The sequence below is a fragment of the Neoarius graeffei genome, chromosome 1 (genome assembly GCF_027579695.1).
Source record: "Neoarius graeffei isolate fNeoGra1 chromosome 1, fNeoGra1.pri, whole genome shotgun sequence".
Taxonomy (NCBI): domain Eukaryota; kingdom Metazoa; phylum Chordata; class Actinopteri; order Siluriformes; family Ariidae; genus Neoarius; species Neoarius graeffei.
In genome coordinates, this window is record NC_083569.1 from 46,812,750 (window position 1) to 46,839,373 (window position 26,624).

General features: G+C 40.7%; 1 protein-coding gene across 2 annotated transcripts in view; it reads right to left on the bottom strand.

Annotated features, from left to right (window-relative positions):
- Positions 1 to 8,826: 8,826 nt before the first annotated feature.
- plxdc2b (plexin domain containing 2b) overlaps positions 8,827 to 26,624 on the bottom strand; it is a 335,111-nt gene continuing 317,313 nt past the window's right edge. For both annotated transcript variants that reach the window (XM_060932768.1, XM_060932767.1), the window contains 2 exons: positions 15,266 to 15,438; positions 8,827 to 10,943 (listed from right to left, as the gene is read on the bottom strand). In XM_060932768.1, the coding sequence (XP_060788751.1) occupies positions 10,824 to 10,943; positions 15,266 to 15,438 (293 nt within the window). In that variant the 3' untranslated portion in view covers positions 8,827 to 10,823. The remainder of the gene's footprint in view (positions 10,944 to 15,265; positions 15,439 to 26,624) is intronic.

Sequence of the window (26,624 nt, forward strand, 5' to 3'; positions counted from 1 at the left end):
ACTCACTTCTTCATTTTGCACCAAAACCCAGCAGCCTTCATTATGTTTTCTTTTTTAATCTGAAAAGTGCTCTCCTTATGTAATATACTACTCAGATACAAATTTTTTTTTTCTGTACCATTTAATTTTGTGCTGGAAAATGGACGTTTGGACTCTAAAATGTTTTTGTACTGACTCGATAATGGTGAAGTCAGAAAACAGAAATCTAAAACAAAGTTTGTATGAAAAAAATAGAGCGCCTAAGACTTTTGCACAGGACTGTACAGTGGTGCTTGAAAGTTTGTGAACCCTTTAGAATTTTCTATATTTCTGCATAAATATGACCGAAAACATCATCAGATTTTCACGCAAGTCCTAAAAGTAGATAAAGAGAACCCAGTTAAACAAATGAGACAAAAATATTATCCTTGGTCATTTATTTATTGAGAAAAATTATCCAATATTACATATCTGTGAGTGGCAAAAGTATGTGAACCTTTGCTTTCAGTATCTGGTGTGACCCCCTTGTGCAGCAATAACTGCAACTAAACATTTGCGGTAAGTGTTGATCAGTCCTGCACACCGGCTTGGAGGAATTTTAGCCCGTTCCTCTGTACAGAACAGCTTCAACTCTGGGATGTTGGTGGGTTTCCTCACATGAACTGCACCCTTCAGGTCCTTCCACAACATTTCCACTGGATTAAGGTCAGGACTTTGACTTGGCCATTCCAAAACATGAACTTTATTCTTCTTTAACCATTCTTTGGTAGAACAACTTGTGTGCTTAGGGTTGTTGTCTTGCTGCATGACCCACCTTCTCTTGAGATTCAGTTCATGGACAGATGTCCTGACATTTTCCTTTAGAATTCACTGGTATAATTCAGAATTCATTGTTCCATCAATGATGGCAAGCCGTCCTGGCCCAGATGCAGCAAAACAGGCCCAAACCATGATACTACCACCACCATGTTTCACAGATGGGATAAGGTTCTTATGCTGGAATGCAGTGTTTTCCTTTCTCTAAACATAACGCTTCTCATTTAAACCAAAAAGTTCTATTTTGGTCTCATCCATCCACAAACATTTTTCCAATAGCCTTCTGGCTTGTCCACGTGATCTTTATCAAACTGCAGATGAGCAGCAATGTTATTTCTGGAGAGCAGTGGCTTTCTCCTTGCAACCCTGCCATGCACACCATTGTTGTTCAGTGTTCTCCTGATGGTGGACTCATGAACATTAACATTAGCCAATGTGAGAGAGGCCTTCAGTTGCTTAGAAGTTACCCTGGGGTCCTTTGTGACCTCGCCGACTCTTACACGCCTTGTTCTTGGAGTGATCTTTGTTGGTCAACCACTCCTGAGGAGGGTAACAATGGTCTTGAATTTCCTCCATTTGTAAAATCTAATTTTGAATGTCAAGAAGACAGACAAGAATTTGATCCAGAAGGAATCAGGCTTGTAGTACTTGAGTCCGACTCGTGCCCTAATGTTAAAGGAGATACGCAGAACCATGGCTTCACTTTTCGTTTATAAATGCCTTGAGACCTCAAGAATGGCACAGGAATAGTTTTAAGCGTTAACAATAAATCTAATACCGTAATTTTTATGATTAAAGTGATTCATATACGGTAGGTAGCAGTCTGAGTGAATGACCTTGACATCCGTGACGTCACAGCAGGAAGGCTATCGGTAGAGCTGACTGCAACTCTGATCCTCCATTTTGAGCTAATTTATCACCATGCCACGTAGATGTGTTGCTGGCGGGTGCAGTAACACGACAGAAGGTGGATTTACGTTGCATTCATGGCCCAAGAATGTTCAAACTGCAAAGATTTCGACGCGTTTTGCGAGCAGTTCACAGGCACATTGGGCACCTACAAAGTGGTCTCTCCTCTGCTCTACACATTTTACTGAAGACTCGTATGAGACCTCTGATCTGTTGAGGAGCGTTGGCTATAAGCCTGTATTGAAAGAGGGTGCAGTACCAACAATTAAAGGAAAAGAAAACTACAAGAAAAGGAAAGTAAGTTCAGTTGCACCAGTGCTCCCGAAGTCTGAGCCGAGGGTTGTTGCTAAAATCCGGAACGGAACGGGACATATTATCGCTCGGGCAGTGATCTCCCTGCAGTTGTTCCTAAAAGCGGTGACGTCCTTTCCCAGGTTTTAGTAATTGCCTGAGCTGAGCAGTAATGGCAGAGTACTCATATCATATTATCTGTAGCCGCTTTATCCTGTTCTACAGGGTCACAGGCAAGCTGGAGCCTATCCCAGCTGACTACGGGCGAAAGGCAGGGTACACCCTGGACAAGTCGCCAGGTCATCGCAGGGCTGACACATAGACACAGACAACCATTCACACTCACATTCACACCTACGGTCAATTTAGAGTCACCAGTTAACCTAACCTGGATGTCTTTGGACTGTGGGGGAAACCGGAGCACCCGGAGGAAACCCACGCGGACACGGGGAGAACATGCAAACTCCACACAGAAAGGCCCTCGCCGGCCACGGGGCTCGAACCCGGACCTTCTTGCTGTGAGGTGACAGTGCTAACCACTACACCAGCGTGCCGCCCCAGAGTACTCAGTATGGAGAAAATGGAGAACGAGTGGACCAGCCGTCTGATTTCTCCACTGGATATGCTTGTCTCAGCAGCAATTTCTCGCCCTTACTGTACATGGAAGAAGAGAATGAACAGAGAACTTGAACGAACAACTGAAAGTCAGATTGTTTCAAAACAATCGGCCACAAGAAGCTGAACACAGACTGGTAAGCTCCGACTCTCATTTGGATACAAAACAACAAAAACAACAACACTAATTGTTTACCTGCATTTAGATTAATCCATGTAACTTGTATTGTGTGTTTAAGTTAGCGGTATAAGAGTATTTAATTTGCTTTAAAATGTGATTGTCTCAGTTCATCTGATTATTTAATTCGCCTTTTATGTTTTATCAGTGAAAATGCATGCATGTACATGTATGTTGCAGAAGTTATAACACCCATCCTGTTTTAATGAGAGTCAACCCACAATCAATGAAGTCAAACCAGTCTTAATTGAGCGAGTCGGTAACGGGATTTCTTACTTTCACTGTAAATTTTTATTTATATGACTTTGGTCTATAGCTATAAAAGGTCTTGGCCTTAAAACCGGTTACCGCTGTGACGTCACGCGCTCAGAGCTGGCTGGCTCAGCGGGGCAGCTCCAATGCCAACTTTGCGGTCGATTTTAACTCTTGAAAATATATTTTTTTAAATTCCCATTTATGCAGCATACAAGAGTCAAGGATGGAGATACTATCCACTCAGAAATTTATTTAAAAATAAAGGCTCTGCGTATCTCCTTTAAGGACTTGTGACTCGACTTGGACTTGAGCACTGATGACTCGAACTCGTGCATTAACTGCATTCGGATTCGTAAATTGGAGATGAGGACTCGGATTTTTTCTTTATTTTTTGTAACATGCCATAATAATTTGGCATAAGATATTTATATCTACATTAATTTTTATACTAATTTTGTACAAGAGTGCCACACTGTGCCTTGGCGTGTGCATCAGTTAGACTCTCGGGTGCACTCCAGACATCGCGCACACCAAGCAGACTCGCGCACGCACCGTAAACGACTCGCACCTGCACAGGATGAATGTGCAGTGTGCCTATATAAACACTGTGAAAACACACTTACTTTGTGAAGTATTGAGTTGCGTTCCTGACACGTTACTGAGCCTTAGTTCCTCTAACTGACTTCATGTTAAAACTGTTAATGTTATAGTCATGTTGTCTGTTGTTGTCCAGGTGAGGATGGGTTCCTTTTTGAGTCTGGTTCCTCTCGAGGTTTCTTCCTCATGTCGTCTGGGGGAGTTTATCCTTGCCACCGTCACCACAGGCTTGCTCATTGGGGATAGATTAGGGATAAAACTGGCTCATGTCTTGGGTCATTCAGATTCTGTAAAGCTGCTTTGGGACAATGTCTACTGTTAAAAGCGCTATACAAACAGACTTGACTTGACTTGTTTGATTTCCTGATCCCTGATTTCCTGTTTCTCATCTTAGTAACAACAGCCATTTGAATAACTATAACAAGTTAGTTACAATACAAATCAGTGAGGTGAATACAAAATGTAGCTGATATATTGATAGATACTGGATTTGTGTGTGTGTATATATATATATATATATATATATATATATATATATATATATATATAATTTTTTTTTAAGACATAATATTATAACTCTGATTCAGATCAGAGCTGATGACGGATATAACAATGGCAAATTTTCAATTCCTTTGTCACGTCTATGCCGAATTCGGCATTAAACTCCATTTCCCAGCATGCACTTCTGCCTACGACTCTGGGCATCAAGGACTCCAACTCCCACCCATTACTGATTGCATGTACCTGGACTCTATTACTCTCATTATATACAATCCCGATTCCAAAAAAGTTGGGACAAAGTACAAATTGTAAATAAAAACGGAATGCAATGATGTGGAAGTTTCAAAATTCCATATTTTATTCAGAATGGAACATAGATGACATATCAAATGTTTAAACTGAGAAAATGTATCATTTAAAGAGAAAAATTAGGTGATTTTAAATTTCATGACAACAACACATCTCAAAAAAGTTGGGACAAGGCCATGTTTACCACTGTGAGACATCCCTTTTTCTCTTTACAACAGTCTGTAAACGTCTGGGGACTGAGGAGACAAGTTGCTCAAGTTTAGGGATAGGAATGTTAACCCATTCTTGTCTAATGTAGGATTCTAGTTGCTCAACTGTCTTAGGTCTTTTTTGTCGTATCTTCCGTTTTATGATGCGCCAAATGTTTTCTATGGGTGAAAGATCTGGACTGCAGGCTGGCCAGTTCAGTACCTGGACCCTTCTTCTACGCAGCCATGATGGTGTAATTGATGCAGTATGTGGTTTGGCATTGTCATGTTGGAAAATGCAAGGTCTTCCCTGAAAGAGACGTCATCTGGATGGGAGCATATGTTGCTCTAGAACCTGGATATACCTTTCAGCATTGATGATGTCTTTCCAGATGTGTAAGCTGCCCATGTCACACGCAGTAATGCAACCCCATACCATCAAAGATGCAGGCTTCTGAACTGAGCGCTGATAACAACTTGGGTCGTCCTTCTCCTCTTTAGTCCGAATGACACGGCGTCCCTGATTTCCATAAAGAACTTCAAATTTTGATTCGTCTGACCACAGAACAGTTTTCCACTTTGCCACAGTCCATTTTAAATGAGCCTTGGCCCAGAGAAGACGTCTGTGCTTCTGGATCATGTTTAGATACGGCTTCTTCTTTGAACTATAGAGTTTTAGCTGGCAACGGCGGATGGCACGGTGAATTGTGTTCACAGATAATGTTCTCTGGAAATATTCCTGAGCCCATTTTGAGATTTCCAATACAGAAGCATGCCTGTATGTGATGCAGTGCCATCTAAGGGCCCGAAGATCACGGGCACCCAGTATGGTTTTCCGGCCTTGACCCTTACGCACAGAGATTCTTCCAGATTCTCTGAATCTTTTGATGATATTATGCACTGTAGATGATGATATGTTCAAACTCTTTGCCATTTTACACTGTTGAACTCCTTTCTGATATTGCTCCACTATTTGTCAGCGCAGAATTAGGGGGATTGGTGATCCTCTTCCCATCTTTACTTCTGAGAGCCGCAGCCACTCCAAGATGCTCTTTTTATACCCAGTCATGTTAATGACCTATTGCCAATTGACCTAATGAGTTGCAGTTTGGTCCTCCAGCTGTTCCTTTTTTGTACCTTTAACTTTTCCAGCCTCTTATTGCCCCTGTCCCAACTTTTTTGAGATGTGTTGCTATCATGAAATTTCAAATGAGCCAATATTTGTCATGAAATTTCAAAATGTCTCACTTTCGACATTTGATATGTTGTCTATGTTCTATTGTGAATACAATATCAGTTTTTGAGATTTGTAAATTATTGCATTCCCTTTTTATTTATAATTTGTTCTTTGTCCCAACTTTTTTGGAATCGGGGTTGTATAAGCACACTAGGGCTGTGTCCAAAATCACTCATTCACTACTCCCTACTCACTATATAGGGAATTACTATATAGAGGACTATATAGTGAGCTCATTGGTAAAATGAAAAAACACTTTCGGATGCTACTCCACCACGCCGTTATTTACGTTATTACTGTCGTACAATTCAAGTGTGCCAGATCAGTCAGCTGGTGGGTTTTCAAAAATAATAAATACACGCATGTGTTTTTATGATAAATCCATATTATACTGAGCGCATTTCCCACATTAATCAATACAAAGTGCTTTGTGTCTGCTGCATCTTTCAGTTCTTTTAAATCAAGGCTGACTACAACCCTGATTCCAAAAAAGTTGGGACAAAGTACAAATTGTAAATAAAAACGGAATGCAATAATTTACAAATCTCAAAAACTGATATTGTATTCACAATAGAACATAGACAGCATATCAAATGTCGAAAGTGAGACATTTTGAAATTTCATGCCAAATATTGGCTCATTTGAAATTTCATGACAGCAACACATCTCAAAAAAGTTGGGACGGGGCAATAAGAGGCTGGAAAAGTTAAAGGTACAAAAAAGGAACAGCTGGAGGACCAAATTGCAACTCATTAGGTCAATTGGCAATAGGTCATTAACATGACTGGGTATAAAAAGAGCATCTTGGAGTGGCAGCGGCTCTGAGAAGTAAAGATGGGAAGAGGATCACCAATCCCCCTAATTCTGTGCCGACAAATAGTGGAGCAATATCAGAAAGGAGTCCGACAGTGTAAAATTGCAAAGAGTTTGAACATATCATCATCTCCAGTGCATAATATCATCAAAAGATTCAGAGAATCTGGAAGAATCTCTGTGCGTAAGGGTCAAGGCCGGAAAACCATACTGGGTGCCCGTGATCTTCGGGCCCTTAGACAGCACTGCATCACATACAGGCATGCTTCTGTATTGGAAATCACAAAATGGGCTCAGGAATATTTCCAGAGAACATTATCTGTGAACACAATTCACTGTGCCATCCGCCGTTGCCAGCTAAAACTCTATAGTTCAAAGAAGAAGCCGTATCTAAACATGACCCAGAAGCGCAGACGTCTTCTCTGGGCCAAGGCTCATTTAAAATGGACTGTGGCAAAGTGGAAAACTGTTCTGTGGTCAGACGAATCAAAATTTGAAGCTCTTTATGGAAATCAGGGACGCCGTGTCATTCGGACTAAAGAGGCGAAGGACAACCCAAGTTGTTATCAGCGCTCAGTTCAGAAACCTGCATCTCTGATGGTATGGGGTTGCATTAGTGCATGCGGCATGGGCAGCTTACACATCTGGAAAGACACCATCGATGCTGAAAGGTATATCCAGGTTCTAGAGCAACATATGCTCCCATCCAGATGACGTCTCTTTCAGGGAAGACCTTGCATTTTCCAACATGACAATGCCAAACCACATACTGCATCAATTACAGCATCATGGCTGCGTAGAAGAAGGTTCCGGGTACTGAACTGGCCAGCCTGCAGTCCAGATCTTTCACCCATAGAAAACATTTGGCGCATCATAAAACGGAAGATACGACAAAAAAGACCTAAGACAGTTGAGCAACTAGAATCCTACATTAGACAAGAATGGGTTAACATTCCTATCCCTAAACTTGAGCAACTTGTCTCCTCAGCCCCCAGACGTTTACAGACTGTTGTAAAGAGAAAAGGGGATGTCTCACAGTGGCAAACATGGCCTTGTCCCAACTTTTTTGAGCTTTGTTGTTGTCATGAAATTTAAAATCACCTAATTTTTCTCTTTAAATGATACCTTTTCTCAGTTTAAACATTTGATATGTCATCTATGTTCTATTCTGAATAAAATATGGAATTTTGAAATTTCCACATCATTGCATTCCGTTTTTATTTACAATTTGTACTTTGTCCCAACTTTTTTGGAATCGGGGTTGTACTTTCTTCTTTGCTGCTGCCTTTTATTCAATCAAATTTGAGCTTTTTGATTAATTCCTCGCTCTGCACTGGAACTTTCATTCTTGTATTTTATCTGTCTTATTCTATTTTAGATTATTTTCTATTCTCTTACTATTTTTAATTGTACTTGAATGCCCGTTTATAATGTCTTTGTCTTCCTCCGTCCATTCACCCCAACACACTTTTTTTTCCCTTTCAGCACGACTGCAGTGCATGATGGGATATATCGCTTGGTTAGTGACCATCGGTTGTACACTACTTTTCACGGTGCACTGTGGGATACTATGAGTGCATTATATAAAGTGTAATCATTCTCACTGTACATTTGGACAGTACTATAAAATGGCGAGCTCACTATATAGTGAGTGATTTCAGACACAGGGTAGGATTTTGTGACATATTTGCTCAGCTCTGTATTTCACATCCCACGCCTTCTATCAATGGTCTTGTTCATGTTTTTTTGCTTTTGCGTCTGACATCCTGTTTGTGTATTGCCTGAATTACTACTTGTCCTTGACCACATTTAAGTCGAACATTTTTGGATCTGTTATTTGCTATTTCAGTTTTAGTAAAGAAACATTTCCCACAACAGTCTCTGTCACTTGACTTCTTTTTGGTTCTTTTCAGTCTGTTCTTTTGTTGATCTTGCCTTATGGTTTGGATTGCTGCCTCGTCGCAGGATACATTTCATGTTTAGCTTCTTGAAACTGCATTCCAGAAAATGTATTTTACTTGTAGGTAAATTGGATAAGTTGTACGTGTGCCTTTTTTTTCTCTCCCGACAGATACCATGGTGGTGGGGGGATGCAAACTTTTGCACTCAACTGGAGTGTGGAAACAGTAAAGACGAGCCTTGTTTAAACAACTTTATTGATTTAAAATGCAATCAAAATGACAGTAGTTGTAGAGGAGCACACAGAGTTACAGCATCAGCTAGTCTAGCCGCTCTCAGAGGACCATTATTGTGAAAGATCCTGACTTTCAGAGCATGGCCTGCTGTTAAACATAACATTCTCCTCATCTGTCAAACATTCATTCACTTAAGAATCACACACACACACGCGCACACTCAGGCTGGATGAAAATAATCAAATCAGTCCAGTGATAGAGGAAAAAAAAAAACGTAACCCAAAACAAAAAAAAAAAAAACCACAAAATAAAAAAAGGCCAATGTGTCTTTCCTGTATTCTCATATACATTTTTTCACTTAAATATTATGGTTCTTGTATCATTGCTTGTGTAAAACTAGCAACCATGGAGCATTTTTGCATCTGTAAAGTTCGGTTATCTTTATTATTTGTCCATCTGTTTTCCTGTTATTCAAACAATCACGTTTCTTTTACCTGGACCTGAGTCTATTGTGTAGTTTCAGAAGCCTTTTCCTTTTGTCTTAATCCATGCCTCTGTGTGTGTGTGTGTGTGAGAGAGAGAGAGAAGGGGGGAAAATATAAAGAACAGTAGTTATGATGCAGTGATACGAGTCTTTGGTCTTGAAAACAGTAAAACGCTTGCAATAAGAACCATGAAATAGTACTGTGATTACAGCCGCTGATATGAAAAAAGTCTTAAAAGTGAAATAACATACTGGTTATGAAATGACTGCAAAAAAAAAAAAAGACTGGAGTTAATTAATTATTTGCGTTTATGCTACATTACTAGAAATCGATTTCTCGGATTCTGTATGGAGAATACATGAATCGCAGGATGAACCTGAAGGATTTTATCATCATTCCATTAAAAAAAAAAACCCAAAACACTCCACTCATATCATGAGACACAGCTGATAACATTTAAACACTGTTATAGATTTATATAAGTAATTACATATAGACAGATATCAAATATATCTCATTTATGTGGTCACGTCCACTGGCATGTCTATTGCATGTACCGTGTTGAAGCAATTGAAAAGGAATCGATTTGAACATTTGCAGTAGGAGAAGCAGAATAAGGCTCCAATCAGTGCCACAGCAAAAGAGACGAATCCAATCAAAAATATAAATCAGCAAACTCACCCAAACACTGACACACTTTCATTTTGGCACGTACAGGAGACAAAGATCCACAAGCGCCTGTCTTGGAACTTTGCATTAGTAACCCAAGGAAAAAAATCCAAACAAATAATAATTAAAAAAAACAAAAACCCATATGTGCATTAAAAAAGGATTTGTGCAAAAGTGTAATTATGAGTCATAGGCATGGGAAAGTTGAGTAACACTGTTGGAGTGTTACAGTGAGCAAACGTTTCCCAATTGTAGCAGATACTGAAAGCACAAAATGATTTTATAGGCGTATAACTGCAATTCAAGCAACAATTTGCACTAAATTTCCTCCAAAACATCAACTGAAAAGAAAAACAACACAATAAAAAAACAAAACCCCCTAAAACCCGTTCCAAAGATATAGAAAGACCAAAATAAATTCTCCTTAACCATAAACCGGAGATGCACAGCTCTGATTTTTAAACAGTTTTCAGAAAAAGAGTTTCCTCTGTGGTGAAAGGAAGAAAGATGCATCTAATTTGAACCCAAATCTGTTCCAGTGGGATTGAGGCTTCAGCTGCTGCTTCTAGATCAGATCTAGAGCTCAGCGTGCAGTGATCCAGAATCAGACCTTTGTCAGTTTTCTCATGGCTCATTTGATCAAGTTGTAGGAATCTGATTCTGTGCTACTAATCGACAGCCACCAGCTACGTACTTCTCTTACTTGGAGGAATGACTTTGTATCCACACTGTGGTTTCCTATTTGGACGGTCGACGAAAGTGGGACATTTCAGTTCTTACATGGATGAATGTGTATGAAGTGGGAGCAGGGCAGTGTATGGGGACACAAGGTCAAAGGTCAGGACCTCAACACTGTTCAGCCTCGATGAAGCCCTCTTTCTCCTGGCCAACAGGCTCGACCTCGGCGTACGCAGGATACCCCGAACCGCGCCGGAACTTCATGGCAGGCCACCGGCTCGGTCGTCTCTACAAAAACACATGAGTGTTACGTTATGTCAAGTTACTCAAGTTCTTGTTTTGGAAATGGAAAAAACAAATTGACATCCACATTCTCTAGAACTCTGAAAGCAAGTCTCGTTTAACAGGAGCCGTCTCAGTGCGCCAATCCAAGACTCTTTTTTTGTTGCTAATGGTAGGTATAAGACTTAGTTTTAGGGAGAGGCCATGGCCGAATGGTTAGAGAAGCAATTTTGGTACCAAAAGGTTACTGGTTCAATTCCCTGGACCAGCAGGAATGGCTGAAGTGCCTTTTGAGCAAGGCACCTAACTCCCAACTGCCCCCAGGATGTTGTACGTCGCTTTGGATAAGAGCGTCTGCTAAATACTTGTCATGTAATGTCGCTAGTTTGATACACTGTGTGACTTTGGGCTGTCCCAGATGAAAAATAACCAACATAATAGAAGCATGGCAATGTCTCTGGTCTTTGAGACGTGACTAAATCCTTGGTGGTGGCTCCAAAAAGGTGGTCCTACTTCACACTGAGAGAGAGGTTCAAAGATGGCTGATGTCATGGTCTTGCGACCAAAGGTAGTCTGGGACAAAACTCTAACGGTGTCAAAAATTTAGGATCACTATCTCACAATGTGATGCACTGATCAATGCAACACTGGCGCCAAACCCATTCTTGCTTAGCGTTGCAGATGGATGATGCACGCTGATGGTGTTTTATTCTTGAATACCGACTTGTGTCGTAGCCTACATGTTATCATCGTACAATCTACATCCTTCAAACTCAATGTCATACTCAAGTTTTTAGATCCATGTTGCACATTGTGGCTTGCAATTAATACTAAGATATTATGCTATAGTGCTGATAGGATATGCTCCCATCATTCTGAATGATGATCCAGTGAAATAATCACACTCATCTCAGCATTTTACATTGTCTATCAGAATTGACGTTTCTTTAACAGACCAGCAAATAACATTTGAATGTCACTGGTCGAAGAAATGCAGTGTGGCAGCGGGGGCATGGTCGAGCGTCAGTCTGTGAATGGAGGGCGGAGTCAGGGAAGGTGAGTGGTCGTGTCACTACACCTGCTGTCAATTAACGTGTGTTTGTGTGTCTCCTCCAGTGACCACGCCCTATAAAAGGAGAGTGAGAAGGGGAGGTCGGTGCCAAGGGCTTGCTAGTAGCCTGTGTGTGTGTGAGAGAGAGTTTGAGTTGTGTGCTGAAAAGCAACAATAAAGATACTAATTAAGACGCAAACAACCGCCTGCCATGCTTCTGTGCTCCACCCACATCAGGGTCTTGCTACATGCAGCTATAAATTTTTATTATCGGGCGTACACTCCTAGCAGTAAAGTTCTATCCAGACAATTTTCCATGGAGGAAAGTTTTACAAAGTGAGAGCCACTAAAAGAATGCTGGAAAAACTCTTGTGACATAACTGTGTGCTGGCATTTTTACCGCAAATTTTCTCAAATTATACATTTAATATAACAACACTGCTTAAAAATAGCTAAATTATGAGGTTATACATGTATGTAGGCATGTAACGATATATTGTGCAATTATAAATTGTGATACAAATTTATAATGAAACAATGAATTGATATTATCAGGCTGTGTAATCTCTTAGTTTTTCCAAGATGAATTTGCATTCTTTAGACAGCAGAGGGCGAAATAACATACAATAGCAGGAATACATGTGACTTCTCCTGAGACAGAAGTAACACAGCTCTAATGCCGTGAGAAAAAACACACACAAAAAAACCCCAGATCTAAAATGGGAAAGAGCTGTTGTGTGACTGACTGTACAAATGGATTTAACAAGAAATCAGAGCTCTCTTTTTACACACTGCTGAAAGCTGAAGAAAAGAGAAACAACTGGGGGTAATATAAATGTTCATAAGTTTATTAAGAAAAGGCCTATTTGTTATTCACTTTTTTCATTTTTAATAAAATGAAAAAAGGAATACTTAAAGCTATACTGCCTTTCAGATTTTTCAAGTTTAGGTCATAAAAAGAATTTTCCCTGACAATTATTTTTGCTTAGTGGACCGAAAGCTACTGAATTTGAATCACAGACTTCCAATTTTATTAGGTTATTTATTTTTTAAATAGAACAATTAATGAATTTAGAGCCACGTGGCCCTAAATTCTCTGCTATTATTTCCTGCTTCACCATGACCCAATTCAAGATACTACGTCATGCATCACATGGTGGGCTTTCCCCGTTCACGCAAGGCATTGTGGGATACAAATTTGAAACCGGAGAGGAAAATGGAGGACGCGAATGAAACGTGAAAGACCAACTACAGTAACGGAAAGCGAGAAGAAAAGACGTTATGCTGCGAAGGAAAGGAAATGCAGGACCAAACTAATAAATATCAGCGGTCAGCGAGCACCTCGGTGTGATCAGCTGTTCGTTTAGCGACAGAATGATGGAACTGTCAGTGCACGGTCAAGGTAAACCTGTAGATGGAAGTAATGCAACACTGTGGATGCCAGCTGCTGTAAAACCCAAAAGAAGAAGGTAAACCTGCGCATGCGCACACGGACTTCCTCTGTCTGCCTGATTGCACGAAGCGAGCGATTTCATGCACATTATTTGCTTGGGAATCCCCTCAAATTAAATAACTTCCCAGACACAGAATGGCCTGATATTTTTTAGATATTACAGAAATAAAAAGTATCACAATGACCAAATTTCAGAGGGAACTAAATTTCACCGATTTTATGAAATCGAAAGGCTGAATAGCTTTAAGTTAATAAAGAATAGGGAAATAACAGTTGGATTTTTTGGAAATAAAATTCTTTTTTTTTTTTCAAAAATATTGTGGGGAAAATCTAATCCTGGACCCAATATTGTGAATCAAATCATGCATTGGGTGAATCCTCACATGCCTATAGGTAAGTATTTCATCCCACTCCATGACTATACAATTAGAAAACTGCACTGACACTGGACTAAAAATTAAATTAACTGTTGATCTCTGTATGATTTGGTTTCACACCAAGCCCATTTTAAATGCTAAAATTGTGTACATTTATTGAAAATAATTCATCATCTTCCTTTATTTTATTCGTCAAAAGTTTTGCAAATAATTCAGAATTGTGATTTCACAAGTTAAAAATAGAAAAAAAATCTTCATAAATCACTATTTTTATGCAGTCTACTCGACCTCTGACTCATTTTTATAATGTTTTTGATTAAAGAAAACTCAAAAGCTTAACATTTCTCTCTCACTCACATGTGCACACGCACTTCGATATTTGTGGGGACACTCACTGACAGAATACATTCCCCAGCCCTTACCCTAACCTTAAAGCTAGACGGCCTTTCGATTTCATGAAATCGGTGAAATTTAGTTCCCTCTGAAATTTGGTCAGTGTGATGTTTATTTCTGTAATATCTCACAAAATATCAGGTCATTCTGTGGCTGGGAAGTTATTTAATTTGAGGGGATTCCCGAGCAAATAATGTGCATGAAATTGCTCGTTTTGTGCAGTCAAGCAGACAGAGGAAGTCCGTGTGCGCATGCGCGGGTTTCTCACCTTCTTTTGGGTTTTACGACAGCTGGCATCCACAGTGTTGCATTACTGCCATCTACAGGTTTACCTTGACCGTGCACTGACAGTTCCATCATTCTGTCACTAAACGAACAGCTGATCACACCGAGGTGCTCGCTGACCGCCGAGATTTATTAGTTTGGTCCTGCATTTCCTTTCTTTCGCAACATATCTTTTCTTCTCGCTTTCTGTGACTGTAGTCAGTCTTTCACGTTTCATTCGTACACTCACGTCCTCCATTTTTCTCTCCTGTTTCAAATTTGTATCCCACAATGCCTTGTGCAAACGGGGAAAGCCCACCACGTGATGCATGACGTAGTATCTTGAATTGGGTCATGGTGAAGCAGGAAATAATAGAGGAGAATTTCGGGCCATGTGGCTCTAAATTCATTAATTGTTCTATTTTAAAAAACTAATAAAATTGGAAGTCTGTGATTTAAATTCAGTAGGTTTCGGTCCACTAAACAAAAATAATTGGGTGTCAGGGAAAATGCTTTTTATGACCTACACTTGAAAAATCTGAAAGGCAGTCTACCTTTAACCATCATAACTAAATGCCGAACCCCAACCCTTACCCTAACCCAAACCCTCAGACTAAGTTTTAACCCTCAAACAGCCCTTTGAAGAAGTGAGGAGCAGCCAAAATGTCCTCATTTACCAAAAATGTCTTAACACTGTTGGATAAAAGTGTATTACGGTCCTCAGTATGTAGCAAGTACACACACACACACACACACACACACACACACACACACACACACACACACACACCTCGATGAAGAAGAGGCTGGCGGCTGAGCTGGGGTGGTGGTAGATGTAAACAGTCACCAGCACCACAGCCACTATGACCAACATCATCATGAGCATGGCCAGGATCAGGCCTGTGTGAAGGTTGTGCTTGCTGCTGGTTGATTCCCGCTCTGCCATGCTGTGTGCTGCTGCCGCTGCAAACAAAAATACACACATGAACACACACGGAAGCAGTCGAGATTGGTGCAGACAATTACACAACAAACATGTTTGCACATGATCTCATAAAACACTAATACAGAATATTGACCATTATTAGTATTAAAAAGGTAGCAATGTACATCTTTCTTTTGCACACACACACACACACACACACACACACACACACACACACACACTATCTAGTCCCTACCGCCCAACTGAAGCTGTTTAATGCTGTAAAAACTGTGTACTTCTCCTCTCTACCAGAAGGGAGCAGTGTCCATACAACTCCGCTCTCTCCATTTCACAGCACAACCAGCAAGGACTGTGGGTCTTTTAAAAAGCTCCAGTGATGAGAAAAGATATAAATAATTTCCTTTGTTGTGCATTTCAGAGTATTTCTGGCAGGCATAACTGGCACTGATGCTTTTTTAGTACACTCTGCCATTTTTAATCTTTAATAATGAAATATTCTACTTTCATTTTGTTTATATAACTCTGGACCACTGGAAATGAGGCCTTGTCCTCTGCGAGTTTCCTGAAATTCAATTATATTAAATTAAATGCATCATACTGTAGCCATGTCCAATGTTTTGTACCAGTTGCGCCATACCCAGAAAGATGGTAATAAATACAAAATACTAAAGCCATTAGTCACAGGAAAGCAGGAACATCTGAACGCTGCACATCTGCTTTGTATCAGCACTAATATAAATGACAGATGTTAATGATAAAAGCCATAAAATGTCCATCGTCAGGGATAGCAAAAATCCAGCAATTAAAAAATATATATATATAATACAATATACAAAAATGTAAATGTATAGAAATAAAAAGCGATCAATAGAGCTACTTCAGTTGATATGGGTAAAGTTAGCACTCTGACATACAGCTAATGCTAACAATACATATCCTTCTGAAACTACACTGGATATAACCATTTCATTGTAAAGGGTCTATTATTTATTATGTTTCCTTGATATTCGTTTATTTTAATTCATTTGTTCATCTTCAGCAACCGCTTTACTCTGGTCAGTGTCACAGTGCATCAACTAAAAACAAACACTTCAGAAAGGCTACATAACCTACTGCTCTGCTGCATGCATTTCCCAGTGAACTATAACACTATAAATATAACGTGACAACTACAGTCGGGGTTTGGCCTCTTCACCTCACTAAGTGGTGCACATACTGTATATAGGGTCATGGCTTGTGGCTGTAGTGCAACGGCCGGCCATGTGATGTAAACTGACTGATGGAGATCAGGCCCTTTTTATTTATTTTTGAAAGATTAAAAAAAAAAAACTTTCAGCTCCCAAGATGCACACACACACACAAAAAAAAAAAAATTCAGAGGTTGTGAGCGATTGGTCATGCCCTCTGGGTGGGAGGGACATACGCTCTCTCCCCTGTCAATCATAGCAACACTAGCCAATCATGGGCATCTGTGAGATCAAGTCAAGTTTATTTCTATAGCGCTTTTAACAGTAGACATTGTCACAAAGCAGCTTTACAGAATTTGAATGACTTTAAACATGAGCTAATTTTATCCGTAATCTATCCCCAATGAGCACGCCTGTGGCAACGGTGGCAAGAAAAAACTCCCTCAGACGACATGAGGAAGAAACTTCATATACATCATATACAGTACCAGTCAAAAATTTGGACACGCCTTCTGATACAGTTTTTTTTTCTTTATTTTTATTACAACCCCGAGTCCAAAAAAGTTGGGACAAAGTACAAATTGTAAATAAAAACGGAATGCAATGATGTGGAAGTTTCAAAATTCCATATTTTATTTAGAATAGAGCATAGATGACATATCAAATGTTTAAACTGAAAAAATGTATCATTTAAAGAGAAAAATTAGGTGATTTTAAATTTCATGACAACACCACATCTCAAAAAAGTTGGGACAAGGCCATGTTTCCCACTGTGAGACATCCCCTTTTCTCTTTACAACAGTCTGTAAACGTCTGGGGACTGAGGAGACAAGTTGCTCAAGTTTAGGGATAGGAATGTTAACCCATTCTTGTCTAATGTAGGATTCTAGTTGCTCAACTGTCTTAGGTCTTTTTTGTCGTATCTTCCGTTTTATGATGCGCCAAATGTTTTCTATGGGTGAAAGATCTGGACTGCAGACTGGCCAGTTCAGTACCCGGACCCTTCTTCTACGCAGCCATGATGCTGTAATTGATGCAGGATGTGGTTTGGCATTGTCATGTTGGAAAATGCAAGGTCTTCCCTGAAAGAGACGTCGTCTGGATGGGAGCATATGTTGCTCTAGAACCTGGATATACCTTTCAGCATCGATGGTGTCTTTCCAGATGTGTAAGCTGCCCATGCCACACGTACTAATGCAGCCCCATACCATCAGAGATGCAGGCTTCTGAACTGAGCGCTGATAACAACTTGGTTCGTCCTTCTCCTCTTTAGTCCGAGTGACACGGCGTCCCTGATTTCCATAAAGAACTTCAAATTTTGATTCGTCTGACCACAGAACAGTTTTCCACTTTGCCACAGTCCATTTTAAATGAGCCTTGGCCCAGAGAAGACGTCTGCGCTTCTGGATCATGTTTAGATACGGCTTCTTCTTTGAACTATAGAGTTTTAGCTGGCAACGGCGGATGGCACGGTGAATTGTGTTCACAGATAATGTTCTCTGGAAATATTCCTGAGCCCATTGTGTGATTTCCAATACAGAAGCATGCCTGTATGTGATGCAGTGCCGTCTAAGGGCCCAAAGATCACGGGCACCCAGTATGGTTTTCCGGCCTTGACCCTTACGCACAGAGATTCTTCCAGATTCTCTGAATCTTTTGATGATATTATGCACTGTAGATGATGATATGTTCAAACTCTTTGCAATTTTACACTGTCGAACTCCTCTCTGATATTGCTCCACTATTTGTCGGCGCAGAATTAGGGGGATTGGTGATCCTCTTCCCATCTTTACTTCTGAGAGCCGCTGCCACTCCAAGATGCTCTTTTTATACCCAGTCATGTTAATGACCTATTGCCAATTGACCGAATGAGTTGCAATTTGGTCCTCCAGCTGTTCCTTTTTTGTACCTTTAACTTTTCCAGCCTCTTATTGTCCCTGTCCCAACTTTTTTGAGATGTGTTGCTGTCATGAAATTTCAAATGAGCCAATATTTGGCATGAAATTTCAAAATGTCTCACTTTCGACATTTGATATGTTTTCTATGTTCTATTGTGAATACAATATCAGTTTTTGAGATTTGTAAATTATTGCATTCCGTTTTTATTTACAATTTGTACTTTGTCCCAACTTTTTTGGAATTGGGGTTGTAATTAAGACACTTCTTGTCTTAAAGTAATGATGGATGTTGTTTCTCTTTACTTAGTTGAGTGGTTCTTGACATAATATGGATTACTACAGTTGTGGAACAGGGCTATTTACTGTATTTTTATTATTTACTATTTACTGTTTAATGGTTTCAAAAGCATTAAGAAGGCAACAAATTGCACTAATTAACTTTTGACGAGGCACCTGTTAATTGAAAAGCATTCCAGGTGACTCCCTCATGAAGCTGGTTAAGATAACGCCAATAGTGTGTAAAGCATCATCAAGGTAGACACTGGCTAGATTGAAGAATCTAAAATATGAAACATGGTGTTTTTTTAAACACTTTTTTTTGTTTACTACATAACTCCATATCTGTTACATATGTTATTTCATAGTTTTGATGTCTTCAGTATTGTTCTACAATGTAGAAAATAGTCACAATACAGAGAACCCTATGTACAAACTTTTGACTGCTACTATATGTGGAAGAGGGTAGATAGCACTGTCCTCGGAGTGTGTTATGTTGCCCTGTGGCAGAAGTAATTTGAAAAGATGAGGTTGGCTGGTGGCTTTAAGTGTTTCGGAGGACACGTGTTCATCTTCACCCTTGCTTGTTGGTGGGTGTCATGTGACCGAGGAGAGCTGGCTGGTGGGCAGGAATTAGCAAGGACCAAATCAGTGAGAAAATGGTGGCGTTAAAAAATTAAACTGACTGGTTATCAGGTGTTGTAGTCGAGTCACTAAACCTTGAGTCCAAGTCAAGTCCAAGTCATTAAAAATAAATAGAGTCAAGTCGAGTCCGCTATTGGTCCGAGTTTAGTCCAACACTCCAACTGTACCATTTGACGGTGGCTGTTTCAGCACCATTAACATTAGTTTGTTCCTGAACATGATGTATGAACAGGTGAATGTGTATTCTCTTTGTCAGGGAGTGTGAAGTATTCTGTCAGAGATGGTTGGGAAACGGATGTAAGTGCAGAAGGTGTGTTTATTAATACAAGTGAAGACGGTAAACAATCCAGAACGGCAGGAAAAATCGTAAAACAGGCAATAGGTCGAGCAAGGCACAAACAGGCTATCGTAGACTCGGCAGAATCAAAGATGAGAAACAGGAAATCAGGGATCAGGAACCCAAACAAGGAAATAAGGCTCAGTAATGTGTCAGCAACACAACTCAATACTTCACAAAGTAAGTGTGTTTTCACAGTTTTTATATCAGCACGCTGATTGCACCTTCATCCTGTGCAGGTGCGAGTCATTTACAGTACCCACGAGAGTCCCCTTGGCGTGTATGCTGTCCGGAGTGCCTGAGAGTCTATCTGATGCATGTGCCAAGGCGCGCAGGTGTGACACTCTTGCATGAAATTAGTACAAAAATTAATATAGATATCCATCCATCCATTATCTGTAGCCGCTTATCCTGTTCTACAGGGTCGCAGGGAAGCTGGAGCCTATCCCAGCTGACTATGGGCGTAGATATAAATATCTTACGCTAAATTTAAAAAATCCTAGTCCTCGTCTCCAATTTACGAGTCCGAATGCAGTTAATGCATGAGTCCAAGTCCAAGTGCTCAAGTCGTCAGTGTTCAAGTCCAAGTCGAGTCACGATTCCTTAAAATTAGGGCATGGGGGCGTGGTGGCTCAGGTGGATAAGGCGCCATACCATAAATCCAGGGAGCCGGGTTTGATTCTGGCCCGAGGTCATTTCCCGATCCCTCCCTGTCTCTCTCTCTCTCCTGCTCATTTCCTGTCTCTACACTCTCCTATCCAATAATAAAGGTGAAAAAAGCCCAAAAAAAATTAGGGCATGAGTCGGACTCGAGTATAAGCCTGGTTAATATGGAGCTGTCAGAAATAAGTTAGGGTAACATTATGCTGTATAACTGTGGTTTCATTTCTGATTTGACCGAATAAATCCTGTTTAGTTTCCACTTGACTCAAGGTGTCGAATGAAGAGAGGGTTAAACACAAAAAACCCACACTGACTCAACTGCACAGCTGGTACAAGAGCACTGCCCTTTTCCTGGGGAAATATTCTCTATTCATTCTCTATTTCACCTGTCTGAACAGACAAGAGGGCTAGATTAGGATCTTATAACTCCTCCTTCACCCCCCACCCCACACACACACTCTCCACTGCTTTCCTGTTTAAGCATTTTAAAAGAGATGGCTTTGACCTTCAGTGACAAGCTCAACCTGAGGCAAACAAACAGTTCAAAATCGTTGCAACACACACACACACACACACACATAGCTAAGAGCATTATCATACATTCAAGGGGACTGAAGTACAGCATATGAATGTGTCCATGTGACTGTGTATTCTCATCCACTCGACTGATGTCAAACTCCTTCCTAATTAACACACCTCCTGGTCAGCTTTACGCTTCTTTCACTCAGACAGATGTTGAGTCACGTGCTGAAATGCACCATGAATCCGAAAAGATATTTTTGCATGTAGCTGTTTGGAAAACTCCAAAGCAAACAGAATAAATTACGAATGAATCCAGATGAAAAGCAGCCAGCTCAATGGCAGGGGAATAATCAGGATCGTTAATAAATGAGTGATGTATCATTTCAACGAATAAGGAAGTGATGAGCATGAGTGTGCCGTTTCCTCAAGTGTGAATGTTTCTTCTTGTCCTCATGGGAGCAAAGCGAGGAAAATAATCATGCCAATTAAAGAGGACGAGAGTGAAGGAACAATGAGTTAATCATGAGGTTATGTTTATGAGCATGCATTTCCTGTTCATGTGTACATTACATGTAAAAAAGTTTTGGGGTTTTCTTACAGCTTTTTTTTTCTTAAACCTCTGAGTGGTTCGCCGTGATCATATAGTGGTTAGTACTCTGTGTTGTAGCCGCAGCAACCCTGGTTTGAATCCGGGTCATAGCAAAAAAAAAAAAAAAACCTACCAGAGTAGGCATAATTTAGGGTGGCACGGTGGTGTAGTGGTTAGCACTGTCGCCTCACAGCAAGAAGGGTCTGGGTTCAAACCCAGTGGCCGACAGGGGCCTTTCTGTATGGAGTTTGCATGTTCTCCCCGTGTCTGCGTGGGTTTCCTCTGGGTGCTCCGGTTTCCCCCCACAGTCCAAAGACATGCGGTTAGATTAATATGGGACGGCCTTGGGCTGAGGTGCCCTTGAGCGAGGCACCTAACTCCCAACTGCTCCCCGGGCGCTGTTAGCATGGCTGCCCACTGCTCTGGGTATGTGTGTGCGCGCATGTGTGTGTTCACTGCTTCAGATGGGTTAAGTGCAGACAGGAAATTTCACAAGTGTGTGATGAATAAAGTTGTGCTTTCTTTCTTCAAATAAGGCGGGGGGGAATTAAATGAGTGTTATAACACATACCTGAAGGCACTTGTTTGGTGAAACAGTTACTGAAGAACAGTATACTGTGTTTCAGTGGCGAACCGTTAGAGTTGGGACTTCAGCTCAGCCAAAACTTAGCCAGACACAACAAAAAAACAACAGGGCAAAGGATTTTGCAAGGGATTAATGGCAGGGTGCCAGGTAGCTTCGTTGTGTCTAGCTGTCAATGTTGGTTTTAAAAGTAACTAAGTAAATTACATCGGGAAATAAATGTTTAAAGGAATGGAAAATGTAACATAAATACACTACCGTTCAAAAGTTTGGGGTCCCTTTGAAATGTCCTTATTTTTGAAAGAAAAGCACTGTTCTTTTCAATGAAGATCATTTTAAACTAATCAGAAATCCACTCTATCCATTGCTAATGTGCTAAATGACTGTTCTAGCTGCAAATGTGTGGTTTTTGGTGCAATATCTCCATAGGTGTATAGAGGCCCATTTCCAGCAACTCTCACTCCAGTGTTCTAATGGTACAATGTGTTTGCTCATTGCCTCAGAAGGCTAATGGATGATTAGAAAACCCTTGTACAATCATGTTAGCACAGCTGAAAACAGTTGAGCTCTTTAGAGAAGCTATAAAACTGACCTTCCTTTGAGCAGATTGAGTTTCTGGAGCATCACATTTGTGGGGTCGATTAAATGCTCAAAATGGCCAGAAAAATGTCTTGACTATATTTTCTATTCATTTTACAACTTATGGTGGTAAATAAAAGTGTGACTTTTCATGGAAAACACAAAATTGTCTGGGTGACCCCAAACTTTTGAACGGTAGTGTACATGCATGGGTTGGTAGCTTGTAATACTGAGAGCCTGTAAGAAAATTTTCAGGCATGTTTGACCATTTATGAGAAAGTTGTGAGCGTTTTTGTATCGCTGCTCTAATGCCATCAGTAGGCTGCCGTGCAGCCTGTTGGAAGGGCAATGCGTGACATTATTTGGGTGCAAGGCTGAGTGTCACTCTTCAGTACTGAAGGGGCAAAGCGTTAAGCGGTAATCAACTTCCGCAGACAAGATGGTGGAAAGCGCCTCAGAAGGCAGCGAGTACGAATTCATTGCAGATTCTGCTGGCCTAGAACCCTATCAGTTTGAGCCAAGAGTTGAGGAAGGTGATTCTCAAGAAGAATCAGAACAGGAAGCCAGCTCTTCAGATCCTGAAGCTGGGAGGAACAATGGATGGGCAACACACAATGGTGTTCGTGCAAACCTTGTGATCACACATGGCTGAAGCATGCGAATGAGTGCTTATGCTGCCAGGAATGTGTAAAAACTCATGCACTTGCCTCTTTGCCAGATTTACGTAAGTCAGATTGTATGCAGATCTGTTTGTAGGTAGTCTAGCAAGGTTACAGTCCGCAAAATGAGGCTGTCACAGCAGCACTACTTGTACCGGGGATATCAATATTAAAAGTTGCCTCCCCCCATTCAGTCACATAGGAGTACATCAGCTGTTCACTCTTCCCTCACTGTTCATCAGTATTATCTTTCCCCCTCCATTTTTTTGCTAGAGAAAGGGAATTAAAAATTTTTTCATATAAACTTTTAATGAAATAATCTCCAGCCAGGGGCAGCGATTTCTTGTAATGTGTGTGTGGGGGGATTAAGTGCAGATGAGCGTCCATGTGCTGTGCCCAAGTGACGTCAGAACATTGCCGCAAACGATCCGGGGGGGGATTTTTCTGATTGGTTAAAATATTTTCAATGGCGGCATTTATGAAATCGTCGATGATGGGGAAATTCTGCATAGAAACTGACTTTTGGAGATGGAAATCTTAATTGTGTGAGCTCCTTATTTTCAATTATTCGCATGAATCATTGGTTTATATCATAATCTATCTTCATAACTGTATTTTAACCACGGGCCTTCTTTTCCTTTAAGTCTGAGTGAAAAATACTGTAGCGAGTGTGCATGGAAGAAGAATCTGGAGACAGAAATCTCCGTTTCTCCATCGTTAGCCTGTACTACTTGCTCTCGATAGCACTGGCTTGACTGATTTATTAGCATTCACTAACACTACTGATGAACGCTACACCAGCTGGAAGGTGACTTCACTGCTGCGCTAACGGCACTGACTTGCGATTAATCTAGTGTTGGCCTTTAAGAAGGCAGAGGGCAATACATTTTTGGTCCCTCCCACTATAAATCAAAATCTGATTGGTTAATTCATCTGTCACTTCCTACAAACATACACTGCCATGGCCTTCTGTCCCAGCAATGAAGTCCGAACCAATGAGTGAGACGGCTCTAAACTCTTCTCAGCCTAGAGACAACAAACAAAAATATCTCACTGGATAACTATTTTCATGTTTTCAGGACAGTAACCCGAAAATGAGGCCAAATTAGAATTAGAAGAGAATAATTATTATGAAAGAATGAAAAAAATTAAATATAACATTTGAAATGCTGAGATGTTTGGGCCTTCTCTGAATGCCTAGAAGGCCCTGATGGTTCCCCTCTGCTGTCTTATTGTTGATACACTGGTGCTTGAAAGTTTGTGAACCCTTTAGAATTTTCTATATTTCTACATAAATATGACCTAAAACATCACAGATTTTAATACAAGTCCTAAAAGTAGATAAAGAGAACCCAGTTAAACAAATGAGACAAAAATATTATACTTGGTCATTTATTTATTGAGGAAAATGATCCAATATTATATATCTGTGAGTGGCAAAAGTATGTGAACCTCTAGGATTAGCAGTTAATTTGGAGGTGAAATTAGAGTCAGGTGTTTTCAATCAATGGGATGACAATCAGGTGTGAGTGGGCACCCTGTTTTATTTAAAGAACAGGGATCTATCAAAGTCTGATCTTCACAACACATGTTTGTGGAAGTGTATCATGACACAAACAAAGAAGATTTCTGAGGACCTCAGAAAAAGTGTTGTTGATGCTCAACAGGCTGGAAAAGGTTACAAAACCATCTCTAAAGAGTTTGGACTCCACCAATCCACAGTCAGACAGATTGTGTACAAATGGAGGAAATTCAAGACCATTGTTACCCTCCCCAGGAGTGGTCGACCAACAAAGATCACTCCAAGAGCAAGGCGTGTAATAGTCGGCGAGGTCACAAAGGACCCCAGGGTAACTTCTAAGCAACTGAAGGCCTCTCTCGCATTGGCTAATGTTAATGTTCATGAGTCCACCATCAGGAGAACACTGAACAGCAATGGTGTGCATGGCAGGGTTGCAAGGAGAAAGCCACTGTTCTCCAAAAACAACATTGCTGCTCGTCTGCAGTTTGCTAAAGATCACGTGGACAAGCCAGAAGGATATTGGAAAAATGTTTTGTGGATGGATGAGACCAAAATAGAACTTTTTGGTTTAAATGAGAAGCATTATGTTTGGAGAAAACACTGCATTCCAGCATAAGAACCTTATCCCATCTGTGAAACATGGTGGTGGTAGTATCATGGTTTGGGCCTGTTTTGCTGCATCTGGGCCAGGACGGCTTGCCATCATTGATGGAACAATGAATTCTGAATTATACCAGTGAATTCTAAAGGAAAATGTCAGGACATCTGTCCATGAACTGAATCTCAAGAGAAGGTGGGTCATGCAGCAAGACAACGACCCTAAGCACACAAGTTGTTCTACCAAAGAATGGTTAAAGAAGAATAAAGTTAATGTTTTGGAATGGCCAAGTCAAAGTCCTGACCTTAATCCAATCGAAATGTTGTGGAAGGACCTGAAGTGAGCAGTTCATGTGAGGAAACCCATCAACATCCCAGAGTTGAAGCTGTTCTGTACGGAGAAACGGGCTAAAATTCCTCCAAGCTGGTGTGCAGGACTGATCAACAGTTACCGCAAACATTTAGTTGCAGTTATTGGTGCACAAGGGGGTCACACCAGATACTGAAAGCAGAGGTTCACATACTTTTGCCACTCACAGATATGTAATATTGGATCATTTTCCTCAATAAATAAATGACCAAGTATAATATTTTTGTGGGGCGGCACGGTGGTGTCGTGGTTAGCGCTGTCGCCTCACAGCAAGAAGGTCCGGGTTCGAGCCCCGTGGCCGGCCAGGGCCTTTCTGTGCGGAGTTTGCATGTTCTCCCCGTGTCCGCGTGGGTTTCCTCCGGGTGCTCCGGTTTCCCCCACAGTCCAAAGACATGCAGGTTAGGTTAACTGGTGACTCTAAATTGACCGTAGGTGTGAATGTGAGTGTGAATGGTTGTCTGTGTCTATGTGTCAGCCCTGTGATGACCTGGCGACTTGTCCAGGGTGTACCCCGCCTTTCACCCGTAGTCAGCTGGGATAGGCTCCAGCTTGCCCGTGACCCTGTAGAACAGGATAAAGCGGCTAGAGATAATGAGATGAGATGAGCTGTTAAACTGGGTTCTCTTTATCTACTTTTAGGACTTGTGTGAAAATCTGATGATGTTTTAGGTCATATTTATGCAGAAATATAGAAAATTCTAAAGGGTTCACAAACTTTCAAGCACCACTGTATGTAGTATCTCTGTGGTATGTAGACTCACAGGCCACTTTAATAG